Consider the following 17,298-nt stretch of genomic DNA (forward strand, 5'->3'; position numbering starts at 1 on the left):
TGTTGGATTACAATTGCTTTGGAGCAATAAATGCACATATTATTGAAACGCAAGCTAGTGTCTCGGGCCCTCTTCGTCAGATGCAGTAAAGTTTGTCGGAGCGTCAGTTGTGGTGAAGTACCAAAGGGGCTTCAAGCATTGGCTTAGCCTCTACACCCTGCCTTCATCCTAAGTCAGCTGGGATAGACTCCAGCCCCCCACAACCCTAATGAGGATTAAGTGGTGGATGGATGGATGGATGGATGATGTTTGGCTCCATTGACCAATGTACACAAAGCTAAAGGAATTGACTCATTTAAGAAAAGAGTTTGATGATCGGTGAAAATTTTTTTGTCTCAGTGTCACCCTGCCAGGTTCCCGGCAGTGTTTATTTTGTCGTTGAATGTCAACGAATCAAAGAATATGAGACCTCTATGCATGTTGGATGGATGGATGGATGGATGGATGGATGGATGGATGGATGGATGGATTCTCCACGACAGACAAAATGTCTCTAAACTAGATTTTTAGCTAGAATGCAAATCGTCAGTCAAGCAAGTCTTCAGGATTGTGTTTTGTTTAACCATGAAAGAAAAGCAGCAAGAACAGATGATTTGTCTGCACAGTACAAGCATCGAGACAAATTAAAGTATTGTGTCATATCTGCATAGAGCTTTTTCATTGCAAAATTTTTATTTCTAAACAAATGTCATTCAAGCTTCTGCAGAAATGTATCAGCTATCCCCTCTGGTGTCTGAGCACTTTATGAGGCACAGCTGTACATCTGTGTATTTCTGAATTCATCCAATCACCCAATCATGTGGCGGGAGGGCAGCACACAACCCTACAGACACAGATCAGAAGCTTCCGTAATGTTCCATCCAACATAACGAAGAAATAATGTGATTGCAGTGATGATAACTGTGACATGGTTGTTGGTGGCAGGAAACCTGGTTGGAGGTTCTCTGAAACTGCTGATCCCCTGGCTTTTTACCACAACAGTCTCAATCAGTAAAGTTTATTCAGAATTCTACAAAAAACAAAAAGCAACCATTGAACAGCAGTACTGAATAACCTATATGGCTGGTGTTGACAGGAAGTCTATGGTAACTCGGGTATCTCCTCTTTCACAACAGTGCTGAGCAGAAAAACACCTCAGAATGCACAACACGTGGCACCTGGGTGGGAGGGGTGGAGTATGTAGCCTGGTCTAAAGATTCTCTATTTCTGCTGAGGCTGTAGATTTGACCAGTCCAGGCTGCTGGTGGTGACCTGAGGAGGGAAAGGCTTTCTTAGCATGTTTTCAGTCCTTTAATACCAATCAATCTGACCACGAGCAATCCTTTTTTTGGTAGCAGTTTACCAGTGTTTTAACAGTGTCTACCTATAATGCACCATGTCGCAAAGCAAAAAATTGTCTCAGTTCTGTGGACATCCAGTGGAACACCTTTGGATGTGGCGTGAAGCTGGAAATTGTGCAGAAATTATACACCGATCAGTCACAGCATTACAACCACTGACAGGTAAAGAGAAGAACATCGATCATCTTATTGTAACGCAGTGTTCATGCTGAGGAACCTTGAGTCCTGACATTCATGTGGATGTTTGACATGCACCACCTTCCTAAACATTGCAGGGCAAAAAAACCCAACCCAGTCAGTCCTTGATGCCAGTTTCCACCCTCAGCAGGACAGTGCACCCTGAAACACCACAAAAACTGCTCAGGAGTGGCCCGGGGAACACAACAGAGCTAAGGTTCACCTGAGTTCCACACTCCCCAGATCAAAATCTTACTGAGCATCTATGGGATGTACCATGATAAGCCTTATCTAGGTAGGTCCCACCCTGCAACCCACAGAACCCACAGAATTCACTGCCACCATCCCGGTGCCACAGGACATCCCCAGAGGTCCTGAGTCCATGCCCCACTGGGTCAGAGGAGGTTTAGCAGCATAAAGGAGACCAACACAGTTTGAAGCATGTGGTCATAATGTTATGCTTGATTGGTGTATAGCGCAATCATGTGAACATTGAGCAAAATCTCAAAGGAAGGTGTTTGACGACATCTCGAAAGAAATGAACTAAGACTGTTAAAACGGTGAGTGTGAATTTTTAAGGAGTATATCACAAATCTCGTTCACCAACCTGATCTCCTTCATCTTAGGAGAAGTACAAATGTTGCTACGTAATGCCAGCGCAGACAGAAAATTAAAATTGTAGATCTACTTTTTTAGTTTTTTTAAGCTTTTTATTTCAATGTTAAAAAATGCTTACAGTCTGATATCCTCTGTCTCCAGCGTGGTCTATCAGGACGGCTTTTATGGGGCAGAAATATATGTAAGTCAAAATCTATTTTTTTGCATTGTGTTATTCATTACAATGAATTTAGAAAATGGTTTGGTATTGATTGTTTTGGGCAATTGATCTAAAACTGACCACTACAAAGTCAATTGTTTTTTACTTGGTTTTTTTTTTTGCATTTTACTTTTGGATCAGTCTAATTCCTAATAATATGTAGTGTTAAATTCTTGTGTCTCTCCTCAGGGGGGCTATGCAGCCTACAGATATGCCCAGCCAGCTGGTACTGCTGCAGCAGCTTACAGTGACAGGTACGTTGGCTTCCTATTTATTCCACAAGATCTTTTAAATTTAGTCAGTAAGGATCTCATTGTGAGCAGTCATGGTTCAAGTTGAATTCTATGTTTTTTCTCAAACTACTGAACAAAAGGAAAGAGCTTTTAATTTAGTGGCATTATGTGGATTCACCATGAAACAGATAAACTTGAACTTTCTCACAGTTATAGTAAGTAGGAATCATTTTATTTGTGTTGAAAGCATGACATTGGCACACTCTTCATGTCATTAGTACTCAAATATAAGGCCTCATCTAGTTTGGCCAGTAGAATTATGCATGAGCATATATAGTACATCAATTTTATACTGTATTTTAAAAAGTAGGATTCCTATGGCAAAAAAAGAAGTTTTTATTTGCAGCAGTTTGATTCAAGTTTGAATTTTAACTGTCACGCTGCATACAACCCAAAAATTTTCATGCAGGTTTCTTTGGACAGATGGTGACCAGGTGAGCTTGAGAGCGTTTTGCCATGAAACTGTGAAACTATAACGGTTTTACAAAGAGCAAAAAATAGCAAAGATAGGGAATGGTAGCTCTGGTCCCCTACATCTTTCAATTATCATTCCCTGTTGTCCCCTGGCTTCTGAGTCACTAACCTCTCGGGCCCTGTACCATAATGTCTGTGCCACGGCCCCCGGGCCCGTCTGGCAGGGACTGCTGCTCTCCTGAGCATCAGCCGGCAGGTGATTCCTCCAGATCAAAAGTGAAATGTGTTTATGGAAAAACATGTGTGGGTGTGTGTTTTTTGAATGTTGCATCCATCCCCTACCCACGGCTGTCTAGGTGTGTGCGTACGAGGTGCTTGGGGAGCTAATCTTAGGGAGATTGAGCATGTCAAGTCCGATAAGAAACAGCCACAGCAGGAGCCTGTAGACCTGTGATAATGTAAGATTTATCAACGGCGAGGAGCAAGCGGCATGTTTGGGAGACTTATTAACAGAACAGAAGAGGAGAGCAGAGCAGGTGAGGGGGCATGTCTTTCTCCCCAAGACTTATTTTATTCCCTTTCTTTTTCTCCACTCACGCACTTCTCCTTTCTCCCTCGTACCGTTATTCATGCTCCTCTCCCCATTTCATCCCCTCTACTGTATCTCTCGCATTCTATTTTTTAAGGATTCCTGATTTAAAGCGAAACCGGGGCAGTGAGGTTGAGATGGGAGGAGATGGAGCAGAGGCTCGGGGGGAGTGGAGAAATCGTATTTATTGTGGGATAAGAGAGGTCTTACACAGACTCAGTGAGCTGAGCACTGAGAGACTCCACTTGAATTCTTTCTCTCTATAGTGTATAAGTGCACACAGACACACACACACGCACACACTAGACTATCGGTGAGTTTAGATTGATACCAGATACTGTAACAGAAAAGTAATAAGGACTGACCTTGTCGTTTGACAGTTATTTGTTAAATAACACCACTTTTTTTAATCCCGTGATTCACATACACTAATGTTCAAAACTTTGGGATCACTTAGAAATGTCCTTATTTTTGAAAGAAAAGCAGTTTTTTTTCAATGAAGACAACATTAATTAGACATTGTTAATGTGGTAATTGACTGTTCTAGCTGGAAACAGTTGATTTTTAATGGAATATCTCCATAGGGGTACAGAGGAACATTTCCAGCACCCATCACTCCTGTGTTCTAATGCTACATTGTGTTAGCTAGTGGTGCTGAAAGGCTCATTGATGATTAAAAAAAAAACCTGTGCAGTTATGTTAGCACATGGATAAAAGTGTGAGTTTTCATGGGAAACATGATAGTGTCTGGGTGAGAACAAACTTTTGAACAGTAGTGTACATGGGCAAGAATTTTCCATCCAATTTTTTACATTTGCACTGACACAAAAAAGCATACAGTTTTAATCGGACACGTGTTTGGCTTTCTGCTGTAAATAGTCAAATTGTAGAGTGGTTCTTGTAGAAGTGATTGTTTTGCCAAGAGGCACCTAAAGCAGGTAAATTCCAGTTCAACCATAACCACAAGCCAATGAAGACTTTTATTAAGTGATCAGTATCAGTGTAAACCTAAGCCTGATCCTTCATTTTACATTGCCTGTCACACAGATGCTGTAGAAGTCGAGCATGATTTGTGGCTCTGTTGCTGTTTATAATCCACTGGGATACAGGAACACTGTCCTAGTCCTTCCAAGTCTACTGTAAATACATGAGCTCTTGCAGGAGGCCATTAAGCATCACAGTAATCTTTGTCATGGTACCCATTGCTAACTAAATTCCCACAATGCTCTCTGCTTGCCAACATTAAATTGCCGTTAGTCCTTGGGTCACTACAGTATTAAATCTGGTGGTGCAGCCAGGCACTACAACTAACCAACAAAGCATTTTATGACATCCATGTGGACACCTTCCGTTTAATTCACATGCAAATACAAACCTGTGTGGAAATGGGCCATAAGGCATGTCATGTTGATGTTTTTATACCATATACTATTTTGGTAAGACGTGCTTTTATTAGGATTGCACCATGGGTGAACTGAAAGCGAAAGTAGGTTGGGATTGTGTTGACGAAGTACCATAATTTGTACACCAAATTTGATTTGACACAACATGTACAGTATGTGCAATCGCCTTAGAAACGCCTTAGAGAAACTTAGTGTAAATTTCTCTGACCATTTTGCAGTCACACAGTTATACCTGATTAGTCAAACCTACAATGGGACTACGACCTTCAAACCCCAAGGTTCACATACACATTTGGTTCTTTACTTAGTTCATTTGCTGGGTTCACAGCTCAGAGTATGTAAGTATGACCAAGCAGCTGCTCCCTGCTCACCCCTCTCTGACGTTTCTACCTGTTCACTTCTGTCCTCATTATCAGCTGCAGACTGGTGAAATGAATACGTTATATCTTGGCACACTTTGCAGCATCAGCCAGCCAGGGCTTTTCTTCTTTTCTGGACCATAGTTACAGGTTTTCTCTTTCTATACATACTTCAGTAAAAAGTGCTAGGTACTTTTAATGAGTTCTAGATCATAAGTTATTCAGTTGTGATGGCAACCGCTACCCGCAAATTAGGAATTTCACCAGCTGAGGTGACCTGCTGAGTATCTGTGTATATAGTTTATGTAACAGGAAATGAAAGACTTGCACACTGGAAAAATACCTACATTTCCTGACAGCTATTCCTCACCTGGATTGCATTGTGCGTCTTAAAATAGCTTGTCATTGCTAGTATAGAGTACGTGTTTCAAATGTTTATCTAGACCACTAACTGTCATGCAATATAACCAACTATCAATCCTTCTGCACACTCTTCACACCATGTAAGCACACAGCAATCCCTGAATTCCTGGTTATTATCCCCCGCCTCCACGAAGTGGAAAAGGGGGATATAGGTTTGGCCTCCGTCCGTCCGTCCGGCCGGCCGGCCGGCCGACATGAAGGGGACAGCTTTTCTCGGAAACTATTACAGCTAGGATTACGAAATTTAGTGTGTAGCTTCACACCATGGGCACCTTGATCAAGTTCGAAAATGAGACCTGTGCGATAATATTTAACAGAGTTATGGCCCTTGATCACTATTTTGGATATAGACTCATAGACATCACATGTGGCGGGGGATATTGATGACCATGTTTTCTTGTTGTGTTTGTTTGGGGATTAATACCACGTACATTTCACTAGAGAGTGAGATTCATGCTGATTCTGGCAATTTGAGTGTCAGAGTACACTTACCAAAAATTATTAGTGACTGTTTTGCAACCCTAAACACTACCCATACTCCCTTCTTCTTTGCTCTATGTTCGCTTCCATTACTGTCCTTTCGTTAGGTCTCCCTCTGTTACACAGAGTGTAACACATGGTAGTGTACCCGCACAGTGTCTTATCTTTACCCTCCAGACCTATGCTGACTTCCCTTTACTTTTAGAGGAGAATAAACAAACAAGACGGGAAGAAAGGAACATAAATAAAGTGGTCTGGTGGCGTCGCAGAAAGAGGGATGGAGGGGTGGAATGAGAAAAGAGAGGGGTGTTGAGGGAGGGGATTAGTTCCAATCCAGTGCTGGTGAAAAGACTGGAAATAAGCCCCAGAAGACAGACAGAGAGAGATACAGGGGGAGATGGCAGCGTGGGAGGAGGAGGAGCAAAGGAGGTGAAGAAGACTGTGTAGGAGAGGGAAAGCTGTAGGACGCCATCAGAAATTTACAAGCTCTCACCAAACTTCTGTATTTTATTCTTAAATAAATTTTCGTTTTACAGACCTATATTTCCCTTTTCCCTATGCCTGTTTCCTCAATTTCCATGCACCACAGGATAATTTTTTTCATTTTTTCTCTTTGTTCATGATCTTATTTCTTCCTCCCTGCAGCCATCTACTACTCTTATCACTCTACCATTTTCGTTTTTATCTTTCACTCTCTTTTCCTCTCTGGCTGACATTACTTTTATCGCGTTCTCTCCCCATCATCTGGAAGATAAAACACTCGTTCACTTTTTCTCATAAATTGAAACAGGTAAAACAAATCATTGCAATCACACACTCTCACCTTTACAATATACATTTATAGAGAGGCATCGATTGCATTTCCATCCCATAGGCTTGCTGTTAGTATTAGTAAGAGGAGGAGATGATCATAGATCTCTGGGACCCCAGTTAAAATTGACGACCCAGTGCCTTATGTCTCACACACTCACACCATTGTGGTTGGTTGGCATTCCTTGTCCATAAAGTTCAATCAAAGCCAACATACACAAGATTTACATCTGGTGGTTAGAGTTGTATAACAAACTAACCGTATTTTCTAACTGATTCAATTCCCCTTTGACTTGGACAGGTTCAAAGAATCCATATAGTTTTATGTTGTAGGAATGAGTCAAAATGTCACTAGACCTATATGTGAATCTGGAGCTTCACATATAGGTGGTCTATAAGTATTTGCACAGCAACACAGTTTATGTAATCAGCTTTAGTTTAAGAGGTTTAACAAAAATTGCAATAACACTTTATAAATTACAGCCATTTTTAACATAGTGTCTACATTTCAGAAGTAATGACAGTTGACTGACATGCAGTTTCATGGCCAGGTGTGGTCTGTTTCCTCATTATGTCATGACAAAATAAGGAGATTAAAGATCTGGAGGTAAATGGCAGCTAGCTAGGCACTGAAGCAAGTAAAAGAAAACATTACCATAGAAGTAGCTAAAACAAACAGCTATTTGGTATATAAAAAAAGAGAGATAAGCTCAACAGCCCCAAAATCCAAAAGTGCAGAAAGTTGACACTGACAGAAGTCTTTCACAGCAGCTAGCCATGTGAACATTCTGGAGGGGATAGGCATACCATTGTCAAAGCCTACAATCAAGAGACACCTTCATCAAAGTAAATACAGAGATTTTACCTGAAGATACAAACCAATGGAAACATTCCAGAATGGAGAAAACGGATTAGACTTTGCTTGAAAACATCTAAGAAGATGTCTGTCTGGAACAAGATTTTTTTGGACAACTGAAACCACTGTAGCAAAAGAATTGAAAGAGAACAGAAAGGTCTCATGATACAAACAGACATCATCTGTCAGACATGGTGGAGGCAGTGTCATAACAATGGCATGTATGGCTGCCAGTGTAACGGGTTACTGGTGGTTATTGATGATGTGATTTCTGATAGAAGCAGCAGGATGAATTCTGACGTGTATAGTGCTGTACTTCATGTTCATACCTCATAGTCAAATGCCGTAAAACTAACATGATTGTGCTTCACAGTAGAGATGGATAATGACCCAAAAAATGAACAGGCAGAGATATGGCTGAGTCAATCACCTGTTCTCAGTTCAATTAGGAATGCTCTTTAACAGATAATTCAATATTTTTGTTAAACCTTTTGAATTAAAGCTCCAAGTCTACACTCCATTTCAAACTGATTGATAGACACAGTCAGAATTGCAAAAAGTCAGTTATGGTCCAAATTCTTTACCCAACTGTACATAAAGGTCTCCCAGTGCCACCAACTTGTCCTAACCTGGAGTTCTTAACAAGTGGTTAAGACAGACTGACATACTGTGGGGAAAAATAAAATATAGAAGTTTAAAGTGAAAAGAATGACTTCATTTAAAAAAAAATGCACATAACATTGAAACATTTTTTTATGTGCAATCACCCCATCCAGAACTAAAATTAGAACGTAAACCCACTTAACTGGATGAATGAAGGTTTGATCTAGTGTTCAACAATTTTGTTTTTTAGGAAATAATAAATGTCTGTGGTTTATTTTCCTGTATAAAACTATGTTTAATTAGATTATCACGAGCTTATTGACATTCTGCAAACTTGGGGTGGAAAATATTCCAGTATAGAAATGCTGAATAGTCTGTGGCTCTGGATGCAATAGCGCCATGCGTACGCTGCTGTTTGCTGCTTTGTGGATGTAAGTCATACTTAAAGATAACAAGGTATACGTACAATTCAATGGAAACTGCCCACAATTAGAATTTTCTCCTGAGGCCTCCCAGCAAGTTGATCTGGCCCTGCCTTGATGCAGGTTGTTGAGATTGAAATGTCAGCAGAAACTACTGCTTAATCAGCATTGTCAAGGCACATTCACAAAGCTTATAAATCATGTCCTAATCCAAGGTAGGAGTGATTTTAATCCCAGTCAGATGTTCTGCACAATTCCTTTCAGGAGATGTTTCATGCATCATAAATGCAAGCCCTGAACTTTTAAGTTTAAGTATAGTTTGTGTTTAGCAGCAATTGTAAGGTGAACATCTTGGTACATTCCTGTAGGTCTTAAGGTGTTTGACTATGTTGTCATAATAAACCCATTTTTCTGCCTTATGTCTCTCTTATAGTTATGGCAGAGTCTATGCAACAGCAGACCCCTATCACCATACGATTGGTCCTGCCGCCACATACAGTGTGGGCACTATGGTGAGTCTCCCTGTTTCTTTCTTGTTTTGGTGCAGCATCTTCTCACTGTTTTCTTATATTGTATACTGTATGACAGCATCTGGGCACGTTGATATTTAACTTCACTGGAAACCTTTGTACACCAGAAGAGGTCAAGTGAATTATTCATTTGAATATGTCAAAACTACACAATTACTGTAACAAGTCATGAAATAATTCACATCAAGTCAGTTTTGACACGTTTTGTTGATAAATAGGAAAAGCCTGTTTTACTTTGCAAGTCTTTGTACATACGAGTTGTGATACCCTCTGAGAGATCCATTTTGATGTTTAATGTGAATCTTTGCCACTTCAGTAAATGAAAAAGGTACATTGTGTTATTCTCACAATCCCCCTTCAATTTCATTGGTCTGAAGCTACTTGCTTGAAATCCAGTTGAGACTGAGTATTCCTCTCTACAGGAAACAGTCTCATTAAATTTAGCATGGGGAGACAGTCGAATGGTTAATGTTTGTTTTTAGCTAGCTTTGCAGCTAACATCAAAGATGAAAAAAATCTTTCTTGAGAACCCCAGAAGATGGGGCAGAAACAGAGAGTATAATTTGTTTTCTTTTGTGGGTGTGGGTAGAGACTTCCAAAGATTAATGACCATCTAGTACATACTTTGGTGTGCCGTGGGAGAATAAAGTAGAAAGAGAGAAAAATAGACCACAAAAGAAGAAAAAGTAGAAGAAGAGGTAGCGTAAAAGTTCCTGGTGGCAAACCCACTGCAATTGGACTTGCTTTCTGGTGTCGAATTTTCGATTCCACACAGATGAGGGCTCTTGCTAAGTGCGGATGTGCTTGTGGTAATGAAAATTTAAAGCCCTACCAGCTCTCCATGTGTCCCCCAAACACCCCCTTGCCCCCTAGTGCAGCTGCTAGCTAAAAGCCTTCATTAATTTCGACCATTTTTTCCTCTTCATTTACTTAATTAAAACAGTGGCCTGTTTTTTTATTCTTATTGATCTAAAATTTCTTCTCTTTTTTCTTCAAAGTACTCCTCCCTTTCTTCCTATCCTCCCATATGCAATCCAAACCTCAAACTATATATTTCAATTACAGATTTATATTTTAAAACTCATTTAATACATTCTGAATTAATTACTTAGTTGCTCACATTCTTATCAAACATGTCGTTATTCGAGCAAATTTGTCACATCAAAGTAATAATAATTGAATGACTGCTAGGCATGGGCCGGTTACCGGTTTTAAGGTATACCACGGTATGAAAAAGTCAAGGTTTCAAAACCACTAAAATTTTCCGTCATACCGTTCCTGCGGTATGAGTGTTTTTTTTAATGTGATGTCTCATCAGAGAGAAAGTAGAGGTCCCTCACACTGTGTGAAGCTGCAGCCTAAAGCGCCCCTCCCCCCGCTCACCTGCGTTTGTTGTGAGTGACGAGCAGGCAGCTCTGCAGGCTGTGTGATGGCTGAAGGAGGCGAGCCCCTGGAACTTTTTCTGCCGTCCAAGCGGACTAAGTCGGCTGTTTGGGAATACTTCGGCTACCGTAAAAAGCAAGACGGCCACGGCTTGGAGGAAGAAGGTCGCCCGACGTGCAAAACGTGCTTGAGGACAGTGGCAGCCCGAGGAGGCAATACATCAAATATGATAGCGCATCTACGGGAGCACCACCCATCGCTGTATGCTAAATTAAAGGTGCTGTCTTGAAATGAACGAGCGTATTAGCGTCTGACATTAGTGAAATGAGCTTGTTACCGAGGCAGATATGGTAACTACCATATCTTATCTTTTCTTCATCTCTATCTTTTAGTAACTTTTTTTATATTTTAACTGAGGCAGATACGGTAACTAGCTTGCTAAGGATTTATCTTAGCATGCTAGTTACCGTATCTGCCTTAGTTAAAAAAAAAAAAAGTTATCCACAACTTTTTTCTTTCATCAATCTTTATTGCTAAGATGGATAACAACAGCTAGTTTACTCTCTAACATTTTAGAGCTGCAATCATAATACCGTGAAACCGTGATATTTTTGCCTAAGGTTATCATACCGTCAGAGTCTCATACCGGCCCATGCCTAATGACTGCAAAAGTTACAATTATGGGTTAGAAAAGTCAACTATTGTGTCTTCAATTTCTATAAATGAATGACTCAAATGAACTCAGTTGTTGCATAAGTAGTTTCTGTATGAAGTAAAAAAAATCTGATCATATTGACTAGTGAGTTTAGGCCAAGCTACAGCCAGGATGAGATAATCTAAACTAGATTTGTCTATTCTATTGGAGAATTGTCAGACATGTGGATACAGGCCTTGTCAACACAGCACAATGGTCTACAGTGAGGTAGGGTTTTAAAATCCTAGCAACAGCAAGAAGGTTATGTTCCATCTTGGTGAGTTTGTTGTCCAGGTTGTGCTTATGCGCATGTTTGATTAGCTGTTACAAGAGATTTACTGAAATGAATAGGGTGGTTGTATATTTTGATGTAGTAGTAATGTCTTTATGAACCCAGTTAATAGTTGACAAAGTGCACCTAAACTGGATCATTCCACAGTTGCATTAAATTCTAACATTCATTGTCATTGTCAAGAAGAGGTGTGCCCTTTACATAGCTAGTTTGAAAAGCAAGCATTTAGATGGCAGGATACAGTGTATCTGTGTATTTCATTTTAACTTTAAGCAAATCTTTAGTAACCTTGACAGATCATTGTCCTAACTATAAATATTTGCATAACTATCATCCAGTTCAGACCTCAAAGGGACATTCCACAGATTCTACAAATCTTTTCATCATTTTTTAAAAATCATTTTATAGATAGATTACATTTTTGGGGGTAAAGACTTGCTCATGTGAAGAAAGATGAAAAAAGTGTTTTGTGTCTTCAGATGGAACTGTTTGTCCAGGTAGTCAAATTTGAAGTGATATGTTCACTTTTTTTTAAGCATGAAACTTGGTACATGTGTACAGCTTGAAGAATATTATATTTTCAGAAGAAGAGCCATCACAAAAGTGTCTTAAGCCTCTTGAATCAAACATAATACCACAGAAAGGGTGATATATGCCCATATGTTTTGACCATAGATTTCAATAATACATTTTGCAACATCATGATATGATCAGATGAATAGTTGAATTCAGAGACATGAAAAGGAAATCACAATATCATATTATCATGTATGTATGTGTCCATCCATCTATCCATTTTCTTCTGCTTATCCGGGGTTGGTTTGCAGAATCAGCAGGTCATTCCAAACGTCACTCTTCCCAGCAATATTTCCCTGTTCTGGGTGAGATATATAGTCACTCCAGCGAGTTCTGGATCTACTCTGGTATCTTCTCCCAGGTGGACTGCAAATTTTGCAGGAGGCAACCAAGTCAGATGTCTGGACCATGTCAACTGCCTTCTTTGAATGTGAAGGCGTAGCTGCTCTACTCTGAGCGCCTTACAGATATCCAAGCTCCTCATCTTATCTCTAAGGTTGAGCCCAGCAAATCTATGGAGGAAACTAATTTCGGTCACTTGTAACCACTAGCGTGTCCTTATAGTCACTCCCCAGTGCACACTGAATGTCCCAGTGTAATAAAGCCAATAGTACCACGCTGTCTGCAAAAGTAGACACGTGATAATGATGACCTTCCTCAACCCGGGTGCACCTTGAGACCCTGTTCATGAACACCACAAACAGGATCAGAGACCAGTTCATCACCCACAGGAAAAGCATGAGAATGTGAACACAGCTCACACTTTGGCGGTATAATGACCGAATGACCCCAAATGGCCCACAATGACCCCAGTATACCATAGTCCCGTGTACCTCCCACAGAGCCCCTCAAGGGACATTGTCATAATCCTTTTCCAAATCTACAAAACACATGTGGACTGGCTAGTTGAACTCCCATGTCACCTTCAGCAGCTCTGCAAGGGTAAAGAGCTGGTCCACTGCTTCAGAGCCAGGACAGAATCTGCATTGGTGGGAGCCTCCCGTCCTGTACCCTGAAGTAAACTTTCCCAGGGAGGCTGAGCAGTGTGATACCTTAATAATTGGAGCACACCCTCTGGTATCCTTTTTTAAAGTGTGGAAACCATCACCCCGCTTCCCACTTCACAGGCACTGTCTCCAATGACCACACAACACTGAAGAGACATATCAACCAAGGTGGTCCAACAGTGTCTAGAGTCTTCAGCATCTTGGGTTGAATCTTGGAGTTTCTTTACTACCTCAGCGACCTCTACCACGGATATGGGCGAAGATTCCTTTGAGGCTCTGCCTCCTCAGCAGAGGATGTGCTAACTGGGTTAAAGAGTTCTTCAACTTGCTCTTTCTACTGCTCACCAATGTCCCTAGTCTGGGTCAGAAGTTTTCACCTCTGGCTGAACCTAGCTGGGACCAAGTCCTGCCTCTCCTTCCCGAGGCATTGAATGGTTTGCCACAATCTCCTCGAGGCCAACTCTATAGCCTCTCTGAACTCCTCCCACACAAAGTTCAGCATGCTTAGTAGGGATTTAAATAGGAAAGTCCCAATCTGATCTCAAAGACACAGGATCAGGGCCTGCCACCATCCATACATTCTCTATACACTGCTTTATACTCTTTAGGGTCGTGGGGGGCTGGAGTCTATCTCAGCTGACTTAGAGCGAAGGAAGGAGACACCCTGGACAGGTCACCAGTTTACCACAGGGCTACATATACAGACAAACAAGCATACTCACATTCACACCTACAGACAATTTAGAGTTACCAATTATCCCCTCCTTTCCCTGTCAGTGATGCAGTATCTGCATTTATAACCAGAGGCAAGACGACAATATAAGATGTCTGGGTTGCCAATCATGACAACAGAAGTCTTCAGGATCCATTGGAGCACTAAATAATTCTCCTTTGTTGTTGCACCAGCAACTAACTCACCATTTATCAAGTTCAGTTAAAATATTTGAAAGGAAAAAGAATGCACCTTGATTTGAATATGCTTTTTTTAAAAATTTCTTATGAACTATTTATTGGCTTTTAGTACTTTATTTTTTTGAAGTGTTTTATGTGGCATTTGTTCTCTGTTCCTTTTACTGTTCTATTTTTCTCCTGTATTTGTTGTTTTTAGATGTTGACAGTGCACTTTGAGCTTCTTGCACTTCTTTCCAATGTGGTTTTATGCTGCAAATGGCAAATAAACTGAACTGAACTGAATGGAGCAAATCCCCTTAGCTAAAAATGCACTGGGGCAGCATTTCAACAAGACAGTGTACCGAGGAGGTTAAGCCAGGATGGTCGTATTGAATATCGTTCTACTTTAACATTCACCGTATTGTGAATTGTTCATGAAGAGAAGAATTAAGCTTTGAAAACTTTGCATAACAAGCATTCCATAGACATGGTATCATGAAGTCTAGCCTAGGTTCTCAAATATTTTGATTTCCTTCTCACATCGCTGAATTTAATGTTAATCTCGTAACTAAAGAGTTTATGATGCTGTATATAGTGAAGATGTAACCCTTAAACATACTATATGGGCAGACATCACTATTGTGTGTTATTTTGTTTTGTTTAGGAAATATGATGTAAAGTACATCGTTTGGTTATGGTGGATACTGAAATAACCCTACGGCTACCATAAGGCATTTGATGGCTTTATCTCTGAAAACATTCAGGGCCCCACATGGTACAGGTTTTTCATAAATAAGTGCCATTTTTTTCTTTTCCCCTTGACTTAGTATAAAATACATATGATGAATGTCCATTGCTGTGAAGGAAAAAATGAGCTCACCAGACCTGACCCTAACCCTGGGCTCCTATAACATGCCAAACTGTCCATGGCCAAGTTGCATTGTAGATAATGTGAGCACCATAAGGACAAAAACAAGAATAAAAAAAGAAATTTCAGTTTCAGCTGAGGCAATGGTGATCATTTTCTAACCCTTACATACTGTTATTTTATATCTTCACACAACACGGTCTCACGGGGATTCGTGAAACTGTTACGTAAATTTTTTGTTTCTTTTTCGTGCGCACCAACACGATTTCGTCATGTTTTTCGTGCCGCTCACCACGAAATGTTTTTCGTGTTGCTCACAACGAAACCCGCTGTGGTAATCACAGCTGAAAGTGGTTTATACCAGCGGATTCATGACGATCTAAGCTGTCCATCGGCGTATACTGCTTGTGTGATCGCGTTTGCGGCCGCCGGCCGCCGGACATTCTTTAAATTCCTATGCAAATTGGTAAGTGTACCACCGGGTTATGGTTAGGTTATGGTTAGGTTATGGTTAGGGTTATGGTTAGGGTTATGGTTAGGGACGATGTCATGCAAAATATAGCGTTGGATTCGCCATGGTTTTACATTAAAAATATAATACACACATTCGTTTGAAATACGTTCTGGGTGGCACGAAAAGTCCGCCGTTTAAAATACATTGGTGTGCATTTCGTGGTGAGCGGCACGAAAAACATGACGAAATCGTGTTGGTGCGCACGAAACCGAAACAAAAATTTACGTAACAGTTTCACGAATCCTCGTGAGATCGGGCTGCTTCACAGTAGGGTCCAGGTAAATTTTGACACAGGTCAGAAATTGCCTCACAACATGGACGTTTTTTAGATTTGACACCTCTCATTTTTGAAGAAAAATATCAAAAATCGAACAATATCATGTCCTATTTTACCTAAGACCTGAAAATATAACATATTTTATTGAAATTGAAAATGACATGAGAAGTAGTTGGTCTTGTGAGTCCCAGAGTCATTTAAATGGCATTTTCTGCTGCTGTCTGATATGGAAGTGAGGGCCAGCTGATTGTGTTGGTCGTCAACATTATGTCTTCCTTGCTACCTGCTCCTTTGCCTCAGAGTCAGCTTCATCAGAAAAGGTGTAAATTGTATTTTTTTGTCCATGTTATGTGATGACCATGATAAGTTTTTGTTGCCATAATTTCACTAAAATGGAAGTTTAGATACCTTTATATTCTTATGGGCTCCAACCCCTCTTCTGACCTCTGTTTTCACTTTAGTTAGCTCCTAAGTGATGGATTCTTGCAGGATCTCATGCTTGTAGGTGCACATTATTATGTTCTCTTTTTTTTCCTTTTTTTGTGTAGTTTGAATTTATTATGAAAGTTTACGCTGAAAATACATTTAGGGTGTTTTTTTACTGCTGTCAAATGTCAAAGCAGGTCAACAAGAGTGTTAGTTGGCCTTAATCTCCATTCATGTATGCAGGAGTCAGACTTCTGTCTGCTCAATGGGGATGTAAATCTTTAGCAATGTCTTCATTTGATTTCATTGTGATTCTTGACGTTATCATTCAGTACAGAATCCATGCTTAGTTCAAAACATTTTTTATTCAACAAAATGAGAGAATGCACTGTATTTTGACTCTCACTCTATTTGTGTGAGCAAAACGACTGACTCCTGTTATTTGGCCACTGAACTGCAAATGCAATCAGTCTTTAGGATGGTAATTGTGTGACACAAATAAGCAGAGAAGGGTTTTGGTGGCTAATAGGTTAACACAAATTTGTCTAAGGAGTCTACATGAACTTTAACACTCCCTACAGACATTTTTTAAACTGAAACAGTGATAGTGTTTCTGATCATCACTGGTTAAATGTGTCTAACATACTCGGGTCTGTAGAAATGACAGAGGCTCTAAAAGCTATTTTAGCTAGTTTGTAAAATGCTGTGATAGCCCACATAAAATAGTCGGTCACTATGGAATGTCTATGATAAAATGGGTTAAATAGATATGTGCACTTGCTTTAATGCGAACGAGTATCAAACAAATACTATTAAGCTTATAAGTCCGTACTCGGGTACATACAGCCATCAGA

At 40.3% G+C, this 17,298-nt stretch overlaps 1 protein-coding gene across 15 annotated transcripts in view; it reads left to right on the forward strand.

Annotated features, from left to right (window-relative positions):
- rbfox3a (RNA binding fox-1 homolog 3a) overlaps nt 1-17,298 on the forward strand; it is a 600,072-nt gene that overhangs the window by 560,728 nt on the left and 22,046 nt on the right. For all 15 annotated transcript variants that reach the window (XM_051939196.1, XM_051939188.1, XM_051939185.1 and 12 more), the window contains 3 exons: nt 2,277-2,316; nt 2,524-2,588; nt 9,420-9,498. In XM_051939196.1, the coding sequence (XP_051795156.1) occupies nt 2,277-2,316; nt 2,524-2,588; nt 9,420-9,498 (184 nt within the window). The remainder of the gene's footprint in view (nt 1-2,276; nt 2,317-2,523; nt 2,589-9,419; nt 9,499-17,298) is intronic.

Source organism: Acanthochromis polyacanthus, chromosome 19 (assembly GCF_021347895.1).
Source record: "Acanthochromis polyacanthus isolate Apoly-LR-REF ecotype Palm Island chromosome 19, KAUST_Apoly_ChrSc, whole genome shotgun sequence".
In the NCBI taxonomy this organism is placed as follows: Eukaryota; Metazoa; Chordata; class Actinopteri; family Pomacentridae; genus Acanthochromis; species Acanthochromis polyacanthus.